General features: G+C 36.8%; 1 protein-coding gene, 1 long non-coding RNA gene and 1 pseudogene across 2 annotated transcripts; 2 read left to right on the top strand and 1 right to left on the bottom strand.

The window, feature by feature from the left end:
- Positions 1-525: 525 nt before the first annotated feature.
- On the bottom strand, positions 526-10,703 carry LOC142540940 (uncharacterized). The gene is made up of 3 exons (XR_012819186.1): positions 10,267-10,703; positions 1,497-1,949; positions 526-948 (listed from the first exon to the last, which is right to left on the bottom strand). It is a non-coding gene; the product is annotated as an uncharacterized LOC142540940 (long non-coding RNA).
- A 145-nt stretch (positions 10,704-10,848) lies between these two features.
- LOC142538550 (golgin candidate 2-like) lies at positions 10,849-17,281 on the top strand (annotated as a pseudogene).
- A 6,678-nt stretch (positions 17,282-23,959) lies between these two features.
- LOC142540939 (putative GPI-anchored protein At4g28100) lies at positions 23,960-26,079 on the top strand. The gene is made up of 2 exons (XM_075647420.1): positions 23,960-24,663; positions 25,512-26,079. Exons 1-2 carry the CDS (start codon positions 24,016-24,018, stop codon positions 25,854-25,856), a joined length of 993 nt encoding a protein of 330 aa, XP_075503535.1. The 5' UTR covers positions 23,960-24,015; the 3' UTR covers positions 25,857-26,079.
- The last annotated feature ends 395 nt before the right edge of the window (positions 26,080-26,474 follow it).

The raw sequence follows: 26,474 nt of genomic DNA, 5'->3' as shown, positions 1-26,474 counted from the left end.
ATGAGAATAAATTCAAGGAGTTAAATTTATATTATTTGGGAATTTAAATTAATAAATTCAAAAGTTGAATTTATAATTTAAATATTAAATTCAAATGTTGAATTTATAATGAATTTAAATTAAATATAGTGGGTAGTATGTTTAATGAGCTTGTAGGAGTACAAGTCCAACATACTAAATAATTAAAGTTATTAACGGAATTTGATTAATTAATTAAACTATTTGGACTAGCCCAATTAATTAATCATGTCCATTAATGTTAATTATGGATATTAGGTCATGACTTTTTTTATAAAATGGAGAAAACAAGCCATAACCCTAGCCTTCAACCTTGTATTTTTCGAAAATCACTCCTCACTTCTCCTCCAAAATTCGGCCACTCCTAAAGTGAGTTTAGGGTTTGAGCCGCCTCTCGAATTTTTGATTTCTACGCAAAACTTCTTCTAATTTTCTAGTGCAAGTTAGAAGAGAAACAAGTAATCTGGTCGTGGACCTGATTCAAAGATTAAAGAAAGGAGATGTGGGGGCCCGTGCTCCTGATTAACGTTTAATTACCAAACAACCATGATTTATTAATGTAAACAGCGAAAGCGATTAAAAATTTTCCTTTTGGGCCAATAGAAATTTCGGCATGACCTCCCCGTAAGTAGGACATCCCAAAAATTTCCAAACAGCACAAACAACATTTATATACTCGAAATAAAGTCATAACATCAATTCACAACCTATAGCCGTACTGGCCAGGACTAAACACATGTAGAGCCGGCATGGCTCGTTCACACAACTATCAATTCAACACATCGTAAAAATAACAGTACAGCTACACAGGGCATTCCCTAGCAAAAGTATGACTCCATAATATAATATCTGGGAACTCTCAATCACAATCCAACTACTGGGCACCGCTACCTGACGTTCCACCGAACGCGTCAAATCCTCCTGGATAACCTGCTATGGCATCAAAAACAACCACAACATAAAAAAAACGAGGGGTCGGGCCCCAGTACGACGAACCAGTAATATTACGACAAATATAACTGACATGAAATAACATCAAGTAAAATCCGATGCAATGCAATGCGTGAAAGGTAACAACCGATAACGGATACCAAACGGAGTCCAAATGAATCGCATCAACAACAGTAACAGTGGCCACCCGTGTCAGGAACGTAGCAACGCAACATCAAGTCGCCACTCATCCATGCACGTAGCATCGAGGGTATGGGAGCTACCCGCTTAGCCCTCATGCAAGTCATCAGGAGTGCTAATCCTACCCACCCGCTCCATCGATGACGCAACAACTCGATAGATCAATATCAATAGCAATCAAAGGAGTCAAGGCTCGAAATGCTATGCACCAATAGTATCAACTCAAATAAATGCATGAATGCAATCACGTATTCATAGAAGCATATAAGGCACGCCACAACTCATTACAAAGTACTTAACGTCATTTCACATCATATAGACGTCATAATAAAACAGTTCATGCGTACCTCAACTGACTTTAATTTACCACAAAATATCTTAAATATTTCTCGAAAACTCCAATCATGTGGCAAATAACACATTTCATATCAAATTCCATTTATTTTTCCAATATTTGATAATTTAGCCTAAAATTCCAAAAATTCTTAATTTAGGCTTTACAATTTCTAAACTCACTGCAAAGTCAAATATAACGATTTATTTAACTTAGTAAACCTAAATTCCTCAATAATATACAACTTGAAATTTCGAAAATTCAATCGTACCGAATCTGAAATTTTCGATATTTCTAGGAATTTCTAAAATTTTCATTTCCTATTTCTAATGTTATAAACACATGTCAATAACGATTTAACACTTCAAAATATCATAAATCCCAAATTAATAGGCTAAATTCGAAATATTATCTAATTATATTTCGAAAATTAGCTTAATACCTACAATCGACTCCGATATAGCACCTACAATCAATAATCCAATATATATTAATTATTGGAACTCAATTGAATTAAAATCCCCAAAATTCGAAACCCTAAAATCATAATTATACCTCTGAAATTTCGAAAATTGCTAACAACATAACCCAAGCTTTCTTCCAACTTTTCCGGCGAAAACAGGCAGCGGTCTCCGACGGGTTTCCGGGAGTCACGAGTTTTCTGCGAAATTTTGGTATCAATGGATAGCTCTCGTCGAGAGGATTCCGAATATGTATTTGCTTAAATTTTTGGGCGATCGGAGCGGCCACAATCGAAAAATGAAATTTCGAAATATGTTGAAGAAAAAGAGAGAAGCTTCGGCCGATGCAGCTCGGGGAGAGAGAAAGGAATTTGATAATTATCAATTTTTTCAATTTAACTTAATCTTTAAATGGGCTGGGCTTTGGGCTCAAATGGGCTGGGCTCTCACATTCTGCCCTACTAATAAAAGATTTCGTCCTCGAAATCTAGCATACACAACATTTATACAAAAGTGGTTTACAAACATTTACCACTGATAGTATAAGAAAATCAGAATACATGGAATAATTTATTACATCTTCAAACAAATGAGGCCATTTCTGATGCATCTTAGCCTCTAATTCCCATGTAGCTTCTTCTCTCCCATATCTACTCCACTGCACCATGACCAGTGGAATCGTCTTATTCCTGAGTTGCTTTTCTTTACGATCAAATATTTGCACTGGATGCTCGACATAGCTAAGAGAACTATCTAACTCCACCTCATCAATCCTCAATATATGAGAAGGATCCAGCTCGTACTTTCGTAACATAGATACATGAATACATCATGTATCGCAGACAAACTGTGCAGCAAGTTCAAACGATAAGCCAAAGTACCAATCCTCTCAACAATCGCATATGGACCAATATAACGAGGAGCTAGCTTCCCTTTGCGCCCGAATCTCATAGTACCACGAAACGGTGATACTTTCAAGAAAACCTGATCGCCAACCTGAAATTCTAAAGGCCTACGCCTTTTATTAGCATAACTGGCTTGACGATCCTGAGCTGCTTTCATTCTTTTGCTGACCATTTCAACCTTTTCTTTCATTTCTTGTATAAATTCTGGCATTGACATCTGTCTTTCTCCTACATCTTCCCAGCATATCGGAGATCTACACTTTTTACCATACAAGGCTTCAAATGGTGCCATTCCGATGGTTGCTTGGAAGCTGTTATTGTAAGAGAATTCAACAAGTGACAATGATTCCTGCCAACCACCACTAAAATCCATCACGATTGCTCGCAACATGTCCTCGAGTGTCTGAATGGTCTTCTCAGACTGAACATCTGTCTGTGGGTGATATGCAGTGCTCATTGCCAATTTTGAACCCAATGTTGATTGCAAACTGCCCCAAAACTTCAAAGCAAACCTGGGATCACGATTCACGATCCGATACTATGGTTACAGGCACACCATGCAATCTCACTACATGATCAATGTACATTTTTGTCATTTTCTTATAAGTACAAGTACGATCATAAGGAATAAAATGGGCTGATTTAGACAATCTATCCACAATCACCCAAATCGCATCACAACCACGATTAGAACGAGGTAGGTGTGTCACAAAATCCATAGCAATGTGCTCTCAATTCCACTGTGGCACTTCAAGACTATGTAACATACCACCAGGTCTCATTCTCTCAGCTTTAACCTGTTGGCACGTCAAACATCTAGCCACAAAGTCAGAAATCTCTTTCTTCATACCTTCCCACCAGTAATGGGATTTCAAGATATGATACATCTTTCTGATTCCAGGATGAACACTGTGTCGACTACAATGAGCTTCTCGAAGTATAGCTTCTTTTAAGTCTATCAAATTCGGAACCACGAGTCTACCATTATAGCGCAGACATCCATCTGAAGCAACACTGAACTTGTCTGATTGACCTGTCTAAGTCAATTCTTTCAATTTATGAACATGCGGATCAGTTCTCTGTGCTGCTTTGATTTTATAGACAATATGTGGTTCAACTTGAATAGCTGAAACGATAAAGTAGTCGCCCCTAGACTGGTAAGTCCATCCTGAAGTTCCCAAATACTCATGAGCTTTTGAAATAGTCAAAGATGCCAACATTTTAGTCTGACCTTCCTGCTCAGAGCATCTGCAACTTGATTCATTCGCCCTGGTTGGTACTGAATCTCACAATCAAAGTCCTTAAGCAATTCCAACCATCGGCGCTGTCTCATATTCAAGTCAGACTGTGTGAAAAGATATTTCAGACTCTTGTGATCAGAATAAATCACAAATTGTTCTCCGTACAAATAATGACGCCATATCTTCAATGCAAACACAATGGCAGCTAACTCCAAATCATGAACTGGATATCGAGTCTCATGTGGCTTCAACTGACTAGATGCATACGCAATCACTCGTCCATTTTGCATCAAAACACAACTCAGTCCATTTAGAGAAGCATCTGTACAAACAACAAATCCACCTGAGCCTGAAGGCAAGGCTAGCACTGGAGCTGTGGTCAAATTTTCTTTTAAAGTCCGGAAACTAGACTCACATTCCGCAGTCCACACAAAACGTCGATCTTTCTGTGTCAACTGGGTCATAGGCCTAGCTATTCTAGAAAATCCCTCAATGAAACGCCTATAATACCCAGCTAATCCCAAAAAGCTTCGAATCTCTGACACATTTGTTGGTTTAGGCCAGTTGATAACAACTTCAACTTTACTAGGATCAACAGATACTCCTTATGCTGATATAACATGGCCTAAAAATAAAACTCTGTCCATCCAGAACTCACACTTCAAAAATTTGGCATACAATCGTGCTTCTCTGAGTGTCCGAAGGACTAGTGTCAAATGTTCTTTGTGCTCTGTTTTTGACTTAGAATAAATCAAGATGTCATCAATGAAAACGATAACAAATTTATCTATGAATTCCCGGAATACACGATTCATTAGATCCTTAAAAACCGCTGGAGCATTAGTCAAACCAAACGGCACAACTAGGAATTCATAGTGTCCATAACGTGTCCGAAATGCTGTCTTAGGAACATCTTCCTCTCGGACTCTAAGCTGATGATATCCGGAACGAAGATCAATCTTAGAATACACAGAAGTACCCTGCAACTGATCAAACAGATCGTCAATATGCGGCAGAGGATACTTATTCTTCACAGTAGCCCGGTTTAACTGCCGATAATCGACGCACATTCTCACCGTTCCGTCTTTCTTCTTTACAAACAATATTGGAGCTCCCCAAGATGATATATTGGGTCTGATATAGCCTTTTTCCAGTAAATCTTGAAGTTTTTCTTTGAGTTCTTTCAACTCTGTTGGAGCTAAACGATATGGTGCTCTAGAAATAGGATTTGTCCCTGGCATCAATTCAATGCTAAGATCTATTTCCCTTTGAGGCGGAAAGCCTGGAATCTCATCAGGAAATACATCTGGAAAATCCTTGACAACGGGAATGTCTGAAACTTTCAATCGTTCTTCCCGTGTTGCATCAAGAGCATAGATAAAAAATCCTTCATTGCCGATTGACAACAACCTGAACATTTCCATTGCAGATACTAATGGAATTCGAGACTGTGAATCATAACCATAAAAATTCCATTTTCTGCCATAATATGGTCTAAATCTGACAACTCCATGGAAACAATCCACAGTGGCTCGGTAATTCGTCAACACATCCATACCCAGAATACAGTCAAAATCAGTCATGGCTAATTTGATTAAATTTTTTATCATAATATTACCCTCAAATCTAATCACACAGTTCAAAACTATCTCACGGGACATCAAATATACACCGGCAGGAGTAGCAACTGACACAGTATCCAACAAAGGAATAGTAGCAATCTCATGCTCATCAACAAATGCAGCAGATAAAAATGAATGAGATGCTCCTGTGTCTATCAATATGCATGTAGGACAGTCAAAAACATAACAAATACCTGCAATCACTCCTCCTGGTGCATCCTGAGCCTGGTCCTGAGTCAAAGCATGGACTTGGGCTTGCTGTGGCCCTGGAAATGGCTGCTGAATAGGACCTCTGGGAGGTGGGTAACTAGACTGCTGGAATGATTGGGTAGGAGCATATGGTCTAAAGACTGGTCCACGGAGAACTTGACCAAACTGTTGTGGCTGGAACTGCTGTCTCCCTTCATTAGGACATATCCTGGCGTAATGTCCAACCTGACCACAATTATGACAAGTCCCATGAACTCCTACACATTGGGAACTAAAATGTCGACCACCACATCGGTCACAATGCACAGTGCTAGACGACCCAACAGAACCTCCCCCTCGTGCACTGCCTGAACTGGAAGAGCTGGATTGAGACTTCTTCTTGAATTTCTTTCCTTTTACCTTGTACCTCTGCTGTTTGGGTTGTTGGTATGATTGTACAGGCTGATATGGAGGTAAATCCACTGGCATCGACATACTTGTTGTGTGTTTTCTTAAATGCTCGCAAGCGCACGATGTCAAGTTATAGTAAAATGTACTTTTGAGTGCAAGTGTCGATCCCACGAGGAGTGTTTATAAAAATATATCAATGCTTGTAATTAAAATAGTCAAGACTTTATCTAGACAAATCAATAACCAGATTGGTTTGTTTGAACGAATTAATTAAAAACAAAGGATTAATCTAATCACCGAATTGAAGAATAACAATTAAGAGTAACAATTAGAGAAAATATCTAGAGAAATGTTTTCACCAAGTTTCCACGACAATTATTCCCAGTTAAATTTATATTCCTGAATTCCAATTATTTAATGGCCAAGAACACTTAATTATTTTATTCTCGCTTTCCCAAGTGACAAATAAATTGTATCAATCAAATTTCGATTCAATTATTCCTAATAAAATCTAAATTTAATTGATAAATGCAAACGATGTTCTTATCTAAGCCTCGCTAAAGTTATACGCCTTCCGAACGAAATAAACATTCAACGATGTGTTTCTAATGATCTACAATCCTAGTCCCTCTCCCGAGTTATAGAATTAATCAAACAACAAACAATTTATGGCCAGTAAATTGCAGTGAAATAAACATAGAGAAACACAATTAAATATGAAATGGAATTCAATCATATAAAATAACCACGTCAAATCATCGCGTCCACAAAGCTACATCATTCTCTAGAATGGAAATTAGCTCATCACGAAATCCAAGCGAAGACAAGACATATTAAACATTTTAGACAACAAAAATGTAAGAGCGAAGGGAAGAGAACAAATCCGAAGTGTCGTCTTCGCACTTTAGATCTTCGTCTCGTGTCCGCGTTTCTATCCCGTGATCTTTTCTCTCCAAATTGGTGTTTTTCTCATGTTCTTTTCTCCCACGGCGGCTCGATCTCCCGTTTCTGACCTAGCTCGCGCATTTTATAAGATTATGGACGCTCGGTGCGCGTGGTGGCGCATGATCTCGCGCGGCCGCGCGCGCCTTTCTGCTCGCTGGCTGCGCGTGAAGTGGCGCGACCGCGCGCGCGCCTCTGGTCTTTGTTCTTCATTTGTGCGCGCGCGGCTGCGCGTGAAGTGGCGCGACCGCGCACGCGCCTCTGACCGATGGCGTGCTCGTGGCTGTGAATTTCTTGGTCCACTTGGCTTCGTTTTCACTTTTTCTCCATACCTGAAATGACAATCAAAACAAGCCAAAAACGCATAATTTCATTCGAAACTAACATAATTCAATATGAATTCTTATATAAATTAAGTGCAAATCTTGCACTTATCAATACTACTCCCAGATCCCTGAGAAACAGATGATGGACCTGGCTGTGGGTCTCCTCTGAGCAAACTTGCTTCAATTTTCTTCGCCTTTTCCACTGCTTGAATATACGTATTAGGCGATCCAGTCATTACCAAAGTATGAACAGTCCGCTGCAACCCGTGCAGAAAACGTGATAGTTTAGCCTGATCATTCCTAGCAACATGTGGAACATAGGGCAAAAGAGCAGAAAACTGTGAAGCATATTCCACCACTGATTTATTGCCCTGCACCATTTGATTGAACTCTTCTTATTTAGCAGCATAATATGATGGTGGTGCATATTCTTGGGTAAAGTGAGCACGAAAAGCATCCCAAGTACTAATTTCACCAGAGTCCTTCATTGCTTCCTCTGTGGCTTCCCACCAGAGTTGTGCTCGGTCTTTCAGTTAGTAGATGGCAAGCTTCAATCTAATATCTTTGGAATACTCCAACAAATTAAATAGATGATTTATACTTTTCAGCCAGCCTTCTGCTTTTTCTCCGCTCTCGTTGCCAAAGAATTTTGGAGGACGTAATTCTTGGAAATGAGAAATTATTAACTGCATTCCTCCAACTTTCTGTGTCAACTGTTCCACTTCTTGCTCAATCGCTACCTGTCTAGCTTCAGGTCTTTTAGGTCGAGGAGGTTCTTGGTTCACTTTTTCTTCATCATTTTGAGCGACTTGTCCTCGAGGTCGACCACGTCTACCTCTAATGATATCTGCAAGTCCTCGAACATTTTGTGCCTCAGATTCTTGAGCTATTTCTTTTCTTTTTCTACCTCTTCCTCCAGGTGCCATTCTACAAGACACGAAGATTAAATCAACAGGCAGATAACAAGTAAAAGAAAATTATAGGCAATTTCTAAACTACATACCATGCCCAATCAGCTAGTAATTCTAACGCAGGTAAATTCAAGCAAATCACACCAAATAATTCAAATAAGAGCAAATAGTCCAACACATGCACAATCATGTTATTTGTGTCTAGACTCAAATGCCCTAAACTCTAATTCGAGCATATCCAATTATGCTCTGATACCAACTGTGGGGGCCCGTGCTCCTGATTAACGTTTAATTACCAAACAACCAGGATTTATTAATGTAAACAGCGAAAGCGATTAAAAATTTTACTTTTGGGCCAATAGAAATTTCGGCATGACCTCCCCGTAAGTAGGACATCCCAAAAATTTTCAAACAACACAAACAACCCGAAATAAAGTCATAACATCAATTCACAACCTATAGCCGCACTGGCCAGGACTAAATATATGTAGAGCCGGCAAGGCTCGTTCACACAACTATCAATTCAAAACATCGTAAAAATAACAGTACAGCTACACAGGGCATTCCCTGGCAAAAGTATGACTCCATAATATAATATCTAGGAACTCTCAATCACAATCCAACTACTGGGCACCGCTACCTGACGTTCCACCGGACGCGTCAAATCCTCCTGGATAACCTGCTATGGCATCAAAAACAACCACAACATAAAAAAAACGAGGGGTTGGGCCCCAGTACGACGAACCAGTAATATTACGACAAATGTAACTGACATGAAATAACATCAAGTAAAATCCGATGCAATGCAATGTAATGCAATGCGTGAAAGGTAACAACCGATAATGGAGTCCAAATGAATCGCATCAACAACAGTAACAGTGGCCACCCGTGCCAGGAACGTAGCAACGCAACATCAAGTCGCCACTCATCCATGCACGTAGCATCGAGGGTACGGGAGCTACCCGCTCAGCCCTCATGCAAGTCATCAGGAGTGCTAATCCTACCCACCCGCTCCATCGATGAAGCAACAACTCGATAGATCAATATCAATATCAATAGCAATCAAAGGAGTCAAGGCTCGAAATGCTATGCACCAATAGTATCAACTTAAATAAATGCATGAATGCAATCACGTATTCATAGAAGCACATAAGGAACGCCACAACTCATTACAAAGTACTTAACGTCATTTCACATCATATAGATGTCATAATAAAACAGTTCATGCGTACCTCAACTGACTTTAATTTACCACAAAATATCTTAAATATTTCTCGAAAACTCCAATATTGTGGCAAATAATACATTTCATATCAAATTCCATTTATTTTTTCAATATTTGATAATTTAGCCTAAAATTCCAAAAATTCTTAATTTAGGCTTTACAATTTCTAAACTCACTGCAAAGTCAAATATAACGATTTATTTAACTGAGTAAACCTAAATTCCTCAATAATATAAAACTTGAAATTTCGAAAATTCAATCGTACTGAATCTAAAATTTTCGATATTTTCTAGGAATTTCCAAAATTTTCATTTCCTATTTCTAATGTTATAAACACATCCCAATAACGATTTAACACTTCAAAATATCATAAATCCCAAATTAATAGGCTAAATTCGAAATATTATCTAATTAAATTTCGAAAATTAGCTTAATACCTCCAATCGACTCCGATATAGCACATACAATCAATAATCCAATATATATTAATTATTAGAACTCAATTGAATTAAAATCCCCAAAATTCGAAACCCTAAAATCATTATTATACCTCTGAAATTTCGAAAATTGCTAAAAGCTTCTAAGTTAAGCTTCAAACAACATAACCCAAGCTTTCTTCCAACTTTTCCGGCGAAAACAGGCGGCGGTCTCCGACGGGTTTCCGGGAGTCGCGAGTTTTCTGCGAAATTTTGGTATCAATGGATAGCTATCGTCGAGTGGATTCCGAATATATATTTACTTAAATTTTTGGGCGATCGGAGCGGCCACAATCGAAAAATGAAATTTCGAAATATGTTGAAGAAAAAGAAAGAAGCTTCGGCTGATGCGGCTCTGGGAGAGAGAAAGGAATTTGATAATTATCAAAATTTTTTTTTTAATTAAACTTAATCTTTAAATGGGCTGGGCTCTCACAGGAGATTTAAAGAAAGTTAGCAGGAAATTCATCAAGACCTATCTCCGCTAATCCCGGAATAGTTGGAGTCTTGTGAATATTTTCACCGAAGGTATAAATTAATAAACATCATATGTATATTTTAATTGTTAAAACCATACGATTGCTCAAACAAATATATCTTGAATGTCAACATCTAAACAAATTTAAAACTTTCGCTACATTTTGGCATGAGAAAACCGAGATAACAACAGTGATAAACTTGATTTAAATGTTATTAGCAGAAGTAATAGTGATATTAACCGAAATCATGAAGCTGGAATATCACCAAATCTGAATTCCACAACGAATTTGAGTGGTGGACTTACTGAGAGTGATTGGACGGAATTGTTGAGTGTTCCTGATAAAAGGAAAGGTTTTGGGGGGAGATAATGTGAGCCGTAATATCAAAGGAGCATTAGGGATTCAGGGTTTGAAGAAAGACGGTAAGAAGGTGAGGAATTTTGTCCCAGCTTCAAGAAATTCGAATGTTGGCTTGGAAAATATTTCAAATGCTGATAGTAATGATCGGGCAAACAATGCGAGAGATGTGATGCCGCTAAAATTAAACGATCAATCACCAAGCAATGGAGGTGGAGGTGAATCGGATCAAAAGTCAACTCTTGACGCTGATGGTAACAATGCCATGACAATTGAGGAGTTGAATGTTGTTGTAGATGGACAAAAGATGCATTCTGCAATTGATTTAACCGACAAAAATAATCTTGACAAGGTTCCAGTTTCTCGTGGAAGGAAATTGAAATTGAAGCTGCTGTCAAATGATGGTGAAACATCAAAGGGTAGGATGAATGGGAAAAATGGACCTACAGTGAAGGTTCCTTCTCTACCAAGCGAGTGGAGTCTGATTCTGAAGCAGATACAACTTCAACATCAGATTCTGAGATAGAAAGAGAAAGGGAAGAAAGGAGAAAGAGGAGGCAACAGATTCTGGCAGAAAGAGCAGCTGCAAAAGCAATTGAGGCAATTCAGGAGCGTGAGAATTTAGTTGCCAGATTGGAAGGGGATAAACAGAGTTTGGAGAAAATGCTTGACGAACAAGCTAAACAACAAGTACAGGAGGTACTTTCCCCTCTTTCTTCTCCTCTTTGGAGTTAATTTTTTTTTGGGAGATGGTATTTGGATCCATGCATTTGAGCTATGTATTGTTCGTTCCTCAGTCTACCTTCCTTTGGACATTTACATGCCATGGGATCCAGGGAATATTAAGTAAACTGGAATATAGGGAACATAGTCATAAATTCGTGAGGAGTGGAGAAAAAAATTCATTTTTATGGTTTGTTTTTCAATTTAACAATCCAATTTTTATACTTACTCATAATATTTTCATCCTTTCATTCCAATTCTAAGTGTTTCATGGACTCTCCATATCATTTCGAACATTTCACGTGCGATATTTGTGCCTTTCAGTTTAGATCTTGAACGAATTCCCATGGTTATACCCTGCCCCCTATCATCCGGCTAATTAATCCACAACAAGAATGAACAAAATGGTGATAATAGTCTCCCTTTCCTCAAATATCTCGACCTTCGTTTTGGTTTAATAATCTCTGAATAAGAAACTTATCATTCATATCCTAACATTCATTTCCTCCATTTTTTTACCAAAGCCCATATTTTAAGTCACAAAATTAAGGAAATCATTAATTTTGTATTAAGAGAATTTCTTAGATACATTTGTTTTTTTGTAAATCACTAATTATATTTTTCTTTTGAAAGGTATGTTATTGTTAACGAGACTAGTTGATTAAAGCTGACTCATTACCTCCATTAAGGATTCCTTAACTTATTCCACATTCTTGGTGGACCTTTAGAGAAAAATTCGTGAGGATCAATTAAAGATACTTCTTTGCAGGCTCAAATTCCAATCCCTCGAAACCAAAATTTCATTATTGTCACCCTATGCCATGATGAAACATCTTATAAGGAAATCTCTATGACTTGTGATATATGGTCTCATTGTGAGCCCCCAAAATGCTGATAACCACCCGTCCTTTTCTTGTGGATTACTGTAAACTTTTTTTAAGTATCAAGACTTCTTGTCTTGATTTTATTTCACACCTCTGTGCATTGAACATGTACAAAAGCCAACTCGGATGGCCATCCATGCTTTAGAAATAAAAAGATCTCTTATATACAAAATAACAATAATAGAAAGGTCTCTTCCATCCATCTAAATTTATGACTACTTTAGCTTTAATCGGTCCCCAAAAGGTTGAGATCGACATAATTCCTTTTTATGTGAGACCATTGATCAACTAGGAGGAGCAAACTGTGTATCCCACCTATTTTGCAAGTAACTCATCAGATCATCATTAACATTGTTATTCACAACTCTAAATCTCCCCAACTTATTCACTCTAATCAGATTATAAGTTCTGCTCCTTTTAAGAATTTTTTTCACGCATACGTATTCAAACTATGTGCATTCGAAACCTGCTCTTTTTCTTGCATAATTGCATTTGCAAAATACAAATTCTTTCATATGTTCTTATTGATGAAGACGGAAAAAATTCTCTCGAGGACCGAGTGTTTGTTAAAAACCTTTAATAGCTTTAAGTTTATGATCAAATCTAGCCATTTTAAACGTCTTTTGCTCGTGCTTTTTTTTTTTTTAAATTTTTAATTGCTACAATGTTCCAATTTCATCATTTTTTTAATAAACTATTAGCTGATTGTCAACACAAACTTTCTAAATTGTTGTGGATTCGTATAATTAGGTGGTAATTCTGCTCACATATGAGTGCAACTTTACTTTGTAATTTGCTATTTCATTTTCTAGCTTTTGTGTATAGTAGATATTTTTAAGATAAGAGTTTGCTTGATTTGCTTCAGGCCTCAGAATTACAGACATCAATGATGGAAATCATGGAAGCTGTTGAAGTAGAGAAGCAGAAACATAATAACACTCGGATGGAGGCCCTGACACGACTAGCCAAACTTGAGGTGCCTCGAGTGGTTGTATGATTTTGTGTTTTGATTTTGTCTCCATATTCATACACCTTATCATGATTCATATGTTTGCCCAAAGTTCTATCCTTGTCTTTGTTGTAATCATCCTAAATTTTACCGCTACTGCTACTGCTACATCCATCTCATAGTTGTTTGTTTTACATCCATTTACCAATTTGAATCACCCTTAAAATATAATTGTCATCATAATTTGGAACTGTTAGCATGATGTATATTTGTTATAATGACTCATTGCCGTGTTATTATGAGGAACACGACGAGCTTTCTTTTATCTCTGATACACTTAGCCAATAATTTTCTCGCTGTATATGGCAGAGTGCAAATGCTGATCTTTCAAAGTCTCTTGCTAATGTACAGAAAAGTCTTGAAGCAGAGGTAATAACTGACCCTTTTACGTCTTTGGTTTTTATTGTTGAAAGTATAGCTTCAACTTATGGCATTCCTCAAGAACTGACTGAATGATATTTAAATACCTTGAGATTCAAAACTTTCTGTGTTGCACTTTGCAAATGAGTAGGCACTCTAACTGTTGTTCGGCCATCACCTGTTAAACTTATTCATATATTCTAACAAAAGATAAACCACATTGATAATGTCTTTAGCTCGTACAGAAAGGTAGTCTCGCTCATTTTTTGACGCTTTTTTCTGATTGAATCATGATATTATTTTATTGGATTAGGTTGATCAAATAGCTGAACTTCGTCAAGAAGTTGCTTTGACAGAAGCAACTCATGAAGGTATTTTTCATGCATCTATGCTAACAGTTCTTTAATCATCCCTACCATTTGCAAAGATATTTATGTCTTTTCATGCCAGCGGCATAGTCAGTTAATTAGAACAAGAGATCTACTCATATCACTTTGTGTTTGCAAAGAGACTTTCCAAAGGATTTTCATTGACAACAAAAACAAGGGAGAGTTGGGTCAGTGACCCTACAGAAATTTGAATAAAAAAGAAATAGCCTCCATTTGTTAAAATCGCATTGTGCAATATGTTGCATCATGTGTTTTTACTTTTTAGTCAAAGAAGCTTATATGAAAAAAATAAAAAGATTACTTTTCACACTGTCTCTTTAATAGGATTTATCTAAATGCTTGTGTTGTTTGATTTATTTAGGAAAGAAGACATGTTGTTTGTCATTGATGGTATTAAAGCTTCAGTACTGATTTTCTCTCTCTTCACGGTAGTATTGCAGAGGAAGATACCAAGTACGCAGCAAAATGGAGATAAAGTGAGTGGTCATTGCTTCTCTTATTTAGTTAAGACACATTTGTTTGCCTTCTTTGTTAGTTTTAATTTTTAAGTAAAACAATCTGTATCTGCAAGCTTCTAAAGGTGTTGGTTTCGTTCTGGGGATGCTTGAGGCAGAATATTCCTTCATGACAGATAAATCGGGAAGAATGCAAGAAAAGGTGACTTCTGCTTTTCAGACCAACTTCATTTGTCATTCATATTTAATTTAGTGTCTAAAGAAAACAGTTTGAGTTGGTGGTTTGAGTGCTCAGTCCACTATCTGGACGCGCTTTCCCTTGCTAGCTCTTTACAAAAATATATTTTTCCAGTTGAGCCGCCAATTGTCGGGGATCCATTAGGAATGTGTGTCTTTTTTTCCTCTTTCTATCTAGTTCATAAATAAATTTTCTATATATAAATTGAAGCCTTTTTTCTGTGGACTTGAATACTGGTGGGGGTGGGGTAAGTAAGGGTAGTGTGGTAGATAATGATGCACGGGTATAGGCACGACGACGTGAACACGACTATAATGAATCCTCGATCACAACGTGAATGAAAAATAGTATTATTTATTTTTTTGTTAAATATGTTAGATTTAATTAGAAACTCACTGTTAAATATATTTTATTTATTAATTCAAAAATAATCACAGATTGTGTTATTAAATGTTAATTATTTGAATCTTCCCCGGAAAGTTGGAAAACAGAACAATTCCTGCAATCTCCTAGGCATTGATTTTCTGGATACAACCCTTGGCATGTCTGAGCCATGTTTGCATTGTGTTTTTGTATTTGAAACATGCCGATGCTGCATCAAGTGATCTTTTAATTGACGTGGCCGTGAATTATATTTGTGGTGGTTTATTGATTGAAGATTGTGAGATGAAAGAGGGTGTCTTTGCCATAGTGCACTATCACGTTACTATTTCAACATGAATAATCTAAAATCCATCGAGGTTATATTCTCACCAAACAGCTCTGGGTTAAATAAATTATGTATTAGTGGATACTCTCTCTCTCTCTCTAATTGAACACTATGCAGATGAGATAGGTGACGTTAAATATATTACTTGTTAAAAATAATGTTCTTATCACATGCAGGCCAAGACTCTAGAATCAAGAATTGAAACAACCCGGAAAGAAGTGAAATATCCTACAGAAGTAGAAACTGAGCTCAAGCTCTGAACAGGTCTGTCTTTCACACTGAGTAACTCAGAACCTAAGACAAACATGTAGGAGAAACTTGATTACAGCTACTAGTAAATAATAGACAAATAAGATTAATCAAATGCAGTTTTTTCGAGTTTGGGAGAGTATCTATTCCAAAGGAGACTCATGTTTTACTTTATGCTGGTAGCATTATTTAGCCCTTGTTTTGTAGTCTGAATGTAGAATTTTCATTTTTGTTATCAGGTTGAGACACTTTATCAGGTTGAGACACTAACTTCAGAAAAGGCTTCGTTACTTTTCAGGATCGAAGTAAGTCCTTGTATCCTTGATCTAAAATTACTGCAACACAGCCAGAAAATCTTGAGTCAGTTCCATTTTATTTGAACAATTGAATTGAAATTTATAGGCGGCCTCAAGATGGCTAGACGAAAACAAGTCATTGTCCAATTCAGTTGAGACTCCAAATAAATTGGAATTCTCTAGTTCAAAGCTCAAACCTTTGTTGAAGGAGGGAATGCAGTCCGGTCATCGACATTTTGGATCAATTGTTCAACGGCTGGACTCGCTCTTTTGTTTGGTGCTATTTTTCTGAGAAGAAATAGAACAGCAAGAATATGGTCAGTTGTTGATTAAATTAAGATAAGTAGAAGTAATAAATTTATTTTTGAGGGTAAAATCAATAAGTTTTGGAAAGGCTTAATTTATCTCTAAGCTAACCATTCCATCAAATATGTTATTAATCAATTATTATTTGTCATTATCATATAGGTTTAATAATTATAGTATAGTTTATCATTTTGTATTCTATCACATCAACTAAGCTTAACCTAAAGCTATTATTCGAAAGTTGAATGGATTAAAATGCTTGGTATATCTTTTAATTCAAACACAAACTAGAATAAAATCAAGAATATATATAATGCATAAAACCGATTCCAAGCACCCCAAAACCAGACTTGATGTATTGGTCTTATGATGACTGAGGTAAATACTCAGACAGAATCAGATATAAAAAAGATACTGGTTTTTACTATCCACCGGAAAACTGTTCCGAGAATGGGATGAGGGTGGAGTTGGCTTGGGTCTCTGAACTTGCTACCTAAAGTCAGGATCTTTTTCGGCCGGTTTGACATGTATCGTACTGCCGTGCATTAATCTATCAAGACATCACATTCCGGTAGATGGATGTTCTCAATTATGTGGTCGTGGGATTGATACAACAGCACATTCTTTATTCTTTTGCTCAGCTTTAGCTCATCTCTGGGAAGATACAAAATTTCATCAGATGCCGAAAACCAGAAATGGAGCTTGGACTTTGGAGCTGTGCGGCTGGTTGATTGATCCTTTTCAAAAGCTGAGTTGGAAAAATGTATCATGCATATGGGGGCGACATGGAAAGAGCAGCAAAGGAGGATTATGGAAGCACTTCTTCATACCATAAATCCACTTACGGTGAGGCCAAAAGCTGATGAGAAATGATTAATCCAAAATTATACAAAATTTACATATAATTTTTTTTTTTAAAAAAATGAGGCTAAGCCCAGGTATTTAGACATGTGGCTCCCCCACTACATGCAAGTTTTGACGGATTCTCTCTTTGCCAAGAGGATTTGAGCTACACTTGAATCCATGCCCTTGAAGTTCAGAAGCTAATGGATGAATTAGAGTTCACGAGGCTATTCCATGTTCGCCGCACATCGAATATGGTTGCACATTGCATTACCAAATTTTCTTCTTTAATTATCCCCAATTTCAGTTGTTTAGGAGGGTGCATGTGACTTTTCTTTTGGTTGGAATATTTTGTACTTGAGGACTTGCACATCATTTTTTGAGTAAAAGAGTTCAAGATTTTTCTTTTTTAAAAAAGTTGGATTTTATATTTTATATATGAAATCAAATGTGGCAATAAAACAACGGGACAAAATTGAACGTGATTATGAAAACATAGGGACAAAGATAAAATGATTTTAAAAAAAACTGTAGTAGTAAATTTGATTTATTTTTACCCGGTGTCGCAATGTGCTCCATTTCCTCGTATCTTTGCATGAATTTGAAATATAATTTTCTCGACCTGTATGTTTGAAGGTTATTTTTTTTATTTAAAAAAACTCAGAATTAATATTATAATTCAAAAATAATATTTTTATCGAAAACATTTTTCAAACAATCTCTACTAACATAATATAGATGTAATACTTAGTGGAATATATTAATTCAGATTTTTGATGACTTTTAATGATTTTTTCAATTGATAGACTTTTATGGATTTCATATATTTTTATTGATTTTTACAGAATCTCACAGATTTATAAATAGATTTACGTGGATTCATGTAGACTTTTTTGCGATATTTTTATATACTTTTGTGATTTTTTATTTTATTATAAAATTTTAAAAATTTTGTACTTAATTATAACATATTATTTTTTATTAATTTCTTTGAACCAATGATTAATTGACATATATAACATATTCAGTTTGAAATAGTTTTTTAATATTTATTTTAATAAATAAATTTACTTATTTAAGAGTTGGATCATTTAATCCTTACATGTGTATATATTTGGGTTTGTATGCATGTTTGTAAAATTTTTAAAATACATCAATTGATTAATCTGTAACCTTGTTTTTGAATTGATAATATACATTTGAAAAGAATATTATTTAACATTGTGTGAATATAATTTGTATACAAATATCATAGCTTACATATTAATTGAAAATGCTAAAAAAATTAAAAAATCATGGTTATTGCGAGGCTATTCAATTATTAAGAATTAAACGACAATTTTTGGATCATATTTTATTATTATTGAATATTACATTAATTTGTATAAATCATAAATTAAAAATCACAAAATCAATTGATATAGAATTCAAAATTTCATATGATATTAAAATAAAAAATTATTAAATAAACAATCAGCTAAAAAATGAAAAATTTGAAAAAGATAGATGAAAATATATATAGAGATACACATCGAAAATTTGAGAGAGTGATAGAGATAGATGAGAAGAGAGAAGATAAGAAAAGAGATTATGTGAAGCGACATAGATAAATAAATAGCTTGTGTATGAATTAGAAGTTTTAAATATCCATCCAAATATTTGGGTTAACCCAAATACAATTTTTGATAATTTATAGTTGTACCTTAAGTTTTAATGTTTGTATGTCAATGAATTCCATGAAGTTATTAAAAGTCTATTGAAAATTTGAATACCTATAGACTTTTATAGAATTTTTAAAAGTCAATGTTGAATATCACTTTGACTTTTTAAAACTTTATGAAAGTCTATTTTGAATACTACTAAACTTTTATAGAATATGTAAAAGTCTTAATTGAATACATTTAGACTTTTAAAATCTACAAAAATCATTAAAAATCAATAAATCTCCTATCTTGAATGCACCATACAGGTTGGGAACCTGAGATGATGTTTATTTTATGCTCAACAATATGAGCTGGGACCTCGAACAGCTCTGAAGAGAACCATGCAAAGATATCAGCATTCTTTAAATAAGTCAGCAACTCGGCTTGGTATATGGTTCAAGATCCAAGTCACCTTGGTTGTTTTCCCGGGGTGCCTAGGGACTATATCCACATCTTCAAGTTCTTAGTCCATCACTGCTCGCATTTCCCCAATCGAGTGCACCTCTCCCTTCCGTGACCTTCTTTCATCTCCTTCCCTTCTTGTTCTTTTGTTTTCCACCCGAACTGTCTCAGCATAATATTTTCAAGAGAATGACTGATCCCCAGACTTCTCCTACCATGCTTCCCCTAGAAAATTTGATTTTCTAATGGTAAATCGAGGCGACAGACATGAGGGCATTCATTATTGGCCTTCACACAAAATAATGTTATTTGAGGAAGGTGCATTGACCACCGTGAATGTTATCATTACCGTGTTCCTCAAGTCCTTAGATCCGACTGTTAAGAAAAGCATTATCTTTTTTTTGGGTACACGGTGCGACCAAAAAATCCAAAGAGGGTAGTCTCCAATGATTCCAACTTATAGATCTTCAAATCTATTTGGTCAAGAGCTTCCTAGAATATAACATTGAGAGAGCTCTTGGAGTCCCAAACACCCACCTCACATCATAGTTGGCAATTTTGGTTTGGATAACTAAGACATCATTGTGAGATAAGCTGGTGACCCGTAGATCCTGGGGACCAAAGCTGATCACTGGCCCCTCTCCCCAGGTTGCATTCTCTACTCCCAAGCTTTCTCTCCAGCTCCAAGCCTTCTGAGCCCCGTTAGAATCCCCATCTATAGATCCGTCTGAAATCATTTTAGTTATGTCCAGATTGGGGAAGCCTTCCTGGGCCTTTTCTTCTCGGGCTCTATTTCCTCGGGAGAAGCCGTCCTAACCTCTCTGCCTGGGCTAGAAGCCCGGGTGCTTAAGGGTAAGACGGGTCTTGAATTCCTTGGCGCCCACGGGAGTCCTCATGCTTTTTTTGCAGGCTTTGGTATAATCCAATAGAGAATGAGCTTGCTTTAGTTTCTTGCCTTCACTGGTATCATGAGCACATTCCTGATGGTATGTGCATAATTTGGTGGTTATACTCTGGTCCTGTGGGGGTATTGAGGGTCGTGGGACAACCATGTCATCATCATAAAGGTGCACTACCAGATCTCGAGAAACCTTCAAAGGTGTCTACTGAGAAAAATGCCCTAGAGGGTTGGCATTTTTCTGTATCAGGTCATTTTCCATGCCTACCCTATCTCATATTTGTTTTTCAAGGTCCTTTTTTTTTCTTTGGGTTTTTTCCATGTTTATGTACTCTTTTGCTCAGGATAACAAATATTCAAAATCACGGGGTAGTTGTTTTTACCAAGGACCGGAAGAAATCACATTCTCGGAGCCCCCATGTGAAGGTTGTAGTATTTGTCTCTGAGGAACATGATGGTACCTCCAAGGTATCTTTGTTAACCTGACAGATGTATTCCTGCATGGATTCCTCTCCACTCCGCTTCACTTCAAATAGATTGAAAATGGTCTTCTTATGTTTCTTCCTGCTGCTAAAGTGATGTAAGAAAAGATTTTTAATTTTTTTGAAAGAATTGATGCTTTGAGGTTCAAGCTTCTCGAATCAACTCTGGGCTAAGTCTAGCTGCTTGGTCAAAAAATCCTTGCATTTGATTATCTCTTCGTAGAAATGCAACATGAACATTTTCTCAAACTGGGTCAGGTGCTCTTTTGGATCAGTATTTCTATCATAGTCCATGATCTTAGCTGACTTGTAGTGGATGGGCAGGGGCACATTCTCTATCTGGGTGGAGAAGGAACATCCCCTTGACCTATCCCGGGCAGTATGAGAAGACTTGGCCAGTCCTTCCGGTATTTTTACCTTCTTCCTCGGCTCTTATAATTCTTAGGCCATGGTAAGAGCCTTGGAGCCAGCTCGAGAGTTTTCATCATCCTTTCCCGACTGGTCCCGAGGATGGAATTCATCCTCGGACTCCTCCTGCTCTCATAAGAGATTCTTGTATGGGTTAGTTTCCCAACCATGGCCTACTGAATAGCCGTCGTATTCCACTTGGCTAGCTCTTCGGGAAGAATAGTTTTGGTTTGCTGCGAGTTGTTAGGGGGCCTCCCTTTCAGAGTGATTCATTTGTGATGAATTTCTAATAGAAAACATATCAACATCTATAGATTGGTTTCCAACAGGACGATGCCAATGATACTGCTTGAGAAAATTGGGTGAGCTGGGTGGACAATTTTTTGGGCAGAGATATAATGTTTCTCTGTACGTGCTGATGACCGAGCCAGATGAAACCTGGGCTGGATAGTCTGTCTATCTGAGAACAAGAAATATTAGTGGGGCACTGGAAGGATTTCTGGCATAACCACCATGTCGCTCAAATAAGCCAATTATGCACGCAGAGGGAAGAAAGTGCTTTTAAATAAATATATAGTAAGTACTTGTGAAAATGAGAATCAACTCCCCGATTTTATCTATGTTGGGGTTATTTATATGGTACCACAGTCGGTGACCACTCCGACATGGTCAGGTAGTGGCCACAATGTGAGAACGTGGACCACGTCTTGGTTTCAGAATGATCTAAGAACGTGGAGGGGAACATGCCTCTTGATTATCGGTGGACAGGATCCATGATCAATTGCCTTAGTCTTCACGTGTTGCTCGTTTGAGGCCATGGACTCGGGCTTGTACAAAAAGTAATACTTTTTCATGGATGATCCAAATAAGAGATCTGTCTCACAAAATACGACCCGTGAGACTGTCTCACACAAATTTTTCCCAAAATATAAAGAGTCGAAGAAATGTGGGTTGGGGCCATCTTGTATTAATCCACTTTTTAATCCAATGATCCATTATTTGGGAAACACAAAATAAAATAAATCTTCCTCCTCCAATTTAGTCAACCACATTTCATTTTATTATTATTTACCAAAGGTTCGTTTGGTGTCACAAAGACGCCAACTACTCTACTACAACATAAACTAAACTTTATTTCAATTTATAATGTACACACATTTTATTTTTTTTGTAAAAAAAATCAATTATCGATAACAATTCATTTCAATTTATTTTCGGATTCTAATAGAAGTTAATAATAATATAACAAAAAATCTCGTGATACCATTTATTTGTTAACCGTTGTGAAATTCAGTCATTAATTAGTGGCAGAAGTTCACATTCTTTAAATTGAATTAATGTTATCATTTAATTATTTTTATAATGCACGACCAATGTAAATGTCTATTTATATTGCACGTAAATCAAACTAAAAATGCTCAGAAATTATATATATATATATATATATTGGATAATATTAACATATCATGTTCTTTGTTCCACATTAAATGAGAGATTTTTTCAAAAAAGGGGATTATTATATTATTATTATTATTATTATGAACATTTTTATACCGAGTAAGACAAACAATGTGACTGTAAAGCAGCTACAACCTATCTAAACCTCCGCTTCCTAGGACTTAAAATCGAAATTATCGTATTTTATATGTCTAAGATGCCGAAATATGTAAATGTTTGATAAACAGGGATGATAATTTTTCCAATAAATTTGGAGTCCCGCGAGGAAAACCCGAAACAGGGATAGAGATCTCTGATTTTTTCGGGTGCGAAGAATTTTTTAAATACTTGATATAGTTCGGGACGGATATGTTATAACTAATAATAATATATAATAATAAGTTTTGGTTTGAGAAAATTTCCGAATCCCTTATCGTCTTGTCATATTAATATTTTTAAACCGAGGATGGGGGTAAGGATGAGAATTTGATCCCCGAAGTTTCGGATTTCGGGATTCCACGAACCCGAAAAAGCCAGGATCGGGACGGGTATTGAGATGGGGATAGAATTCGAGGACGGAGATGAGGATGATAAACCCGCCCCCGCCTCGTCCCATTGCCATCTCTATTGACGAATAATTAAAAATTTGATTCCATGTATAACATTTTTCGCACTTTTTTGAATGAGCTTATCGTACAAAGTTTGCATAGTATGATTTACTTGATTAATATGATTTACCGACTATTGCTTTAGTCCTGAAATTTATCTCATACACACGGAAAGAAAACAACTGATATCTATTTGAAGGTTTAAGCTATTTATTATATGAAAATGATTTGATTCGTAAAATTTAAATCATTTTCTTTTTACGTGGATTCAAAACATATTTCATGATATTTCTTCTATTAAGTAGAAAACAAAATATAAATATGAACTCATTACATATCAGTTTTTTTTTTTTAATATTTGACTCAAGTTTTGTAAATAATTAATTATATTATATGGAAGAAATGATTTAATTTCAGTTAAATAAATAATTTATTTTTCAAAATTTTATCAATTTTATAAGCTAATAAATAAATTAAAAATTATATTATTCCAAAAAAATTCCCTCATCATTAATCAACACACACACACTTCCCTAAACATTCTATACTAAAACACACACACACTTCCCCAAACATTCCTATACAGCCATGTCTCCACACATCATCATCATCACCATACTCTTCTCCACTTTCCTCTTCGCCACATCTTCCCTACCCGTTTTACCCAACCCGGACCCGGCTACCCGGACCCTGATACCCGTTTCCTCCTCCCCTCCCGCCACCATTCCCGCCTTCCCGGAACAATCTGACGCCGCCGGCTGCCCCTTGGACCTACCGGAGGCCCTCTTCCACGACATCAAATCCGCGTGCGGATCCATATCCCGCTCGGGTCAGCTCCACCGCACGCGGTGCTGTCCCGTCCTAGCCGCCTGGCTCTACTCCGCCTATTCCAGGACCGCATTGAGCTCGCTCGCGAAGGCGAAGCCGCTGCAGCAGCAGTCGCCGGCGTACGAGATGCCGGTGCTGCCGGACGACTCGGAGACCTGCGTGGACTCCCTGGAGAAGGCGTTGGGGAACAGGGGCATAGAACTGGGCAGGCCCAACGAGACCTGCGACGTGGTTTACTGCTACTGCGGCATAAGGCTGCACCCGTTCAGCTGCCGGGAGGCATTCTCCGTGGATTCTCGTGGGAAATTAGTGGGCGGCGAGAATGTGAAGAGATTGGAAAGAGATTGCGTGGATAATGGATTTCCAGGCCTGGGAGGATGCTCAAAGTGCCTCAGCAGCCTTTATTCTGTACGTTTCCTTCCATCTCTGTTGCTTTTTTCACACACAAAACGCACTAAAATGCGTGAAAATTCTTCCTTCTTTGTTGTACTTTTTTTTAATCATGGATCCATAGTCGATAAGTTTTGCAAATCACGTTAATTGGATAATTTATAATTAATAACATTTATGTTGGTTATTATAATATTTGGTATATAAGATTGGACATTATCTTATTTAGAAAAATGGTCAATTCTCCGATTGGACTTATTAAATACTGAAATCCCATTCGTTATTATGAATGGTTTGGCGGCCAAACACTTGCGGATCTGCCAAGGGTATGGTGAGGGTCATGTGGTTTAGATCTGACTCTCTTTTGATATACAAACCGAAGGGAACCGAGGGCTTACGGTTCGGTCAACTGGAAACCGGAACCATAAATTTATGTTTTTAAAGTCCCTTTAAAATTATATATATAAAAATAAGTTATGGTCCAAATCGGTTCAAACCGTAACAAAAAATGGGTTTCAAAACTGTAACCAGAAAAAATTAAATAAAAATTAAAGATAATTAATGTGCCCCTCTTAATTACTGAATGGGTGGGTGTATATTATATGGATTAATTATATATTACAAAGGGGTTGATTAAAGGCTGGCCGTGTGAATTTTGCTGGATGTGGTCCTAGAGTTGTCCTATTATTTCCATGTTACTTGTCTACCGTGTATTAATTATACTCTATTATTTGTTCATCATTAGTATTATTATTATAACTTTCAATTTAATCCCAGTGGTAGAAGTTGTAAAAACCGTTGCTAAAGCCGTTAATGTGTTGGAGCCAAAGGCAAACAAGATTCAAACTTTTTGTACTTCTATGCAGCTTAATGGAGATAAGGCTAAAGGAACAGACAAAACTGAGAGGACAAGCAAAATGCATAGCCGGGATTGCGAGCTGATGGGTTTAACTTGGCTTCTCCATAAAGACAGATTTGCATACATACATACGGTGTCGGTCGTTTTGAGGGCTCTCATGATGAACACTGAGGATGATGTGAATCCAACTTTTTGCAGCCTTAACAGTGATGACATGCCACTTGCGGTCGATTCTTCGGAGATCGGTGATAGTCAATCTTCGTCGAATATGCTGGAAGTACGTCTGATTCCCTACCTCCTACTGTTTTCTTTGTTACATGCGATCGTTTTTTCCTCATCCTTTCGATATTAGTTGGTTGTTTAGTTAGTTCTTTGTCGTGTGAGATTGTGAACATTGTTCGTTCTTGTTTTGCAAGCTTAATTCTATGATTCCATGTTAGATGTCTTGGTATATGCAATGTAAATAGAATTCAGGAATGGCCCGAAACTTGAACGTTTCTTCTTGACATTGAAGGATGTCTGTTATTCATAACCTTTTTTTAGCCTTCGTCCTATAAGACATGCGGTTGATGGTATATATGTATAATGAAATTACAATTCTTCTTCCATTCTCCACTAAAATAGTTGTTTGTTGTGCTGCTATGAAAGCATGTTGGAATGTGCTTACTGATTTCTACAGGATGAGTACGAACATGCTGACTTCCATTTAGTATCAGTATTATAGACAACAAAATACAAACAAAAGAATTGCTAAAAAACGAACATAATATTAATGTATATCCAACAACTGCAAACCAAACAGTAATCTTGATCATTCGATCCCATAATCCATATCACAAACTAATGTATTGAACTTATAAAGTATACAACAATAAATCCGAAATACAACCAACATAGAATAACATCTCCAACATGACAACTACAATACGTCGACAAAAATATCACGAGACAAGAACCTCGCGTCCTCTAG

This window comes from Primulina tabacum, chromosome 3, assembly GCF_025594145.1.
Source record: "Primulina tabacum isolate GXHZ01 chromosome 3, ASM2559414v2, whole genome shotgun sequence".
Lineage (NCBI taxonomy): Eukaryota > Viridiplantae > Streptophyta > Magnoliopsida > Lamiales > Gesneriaceae > Primulina > Primulina tabacum.
Note: the sequence above shows the minus strand (reverse complement) of the source record. Positions and strands in the feature narration are given on the sequence as shown.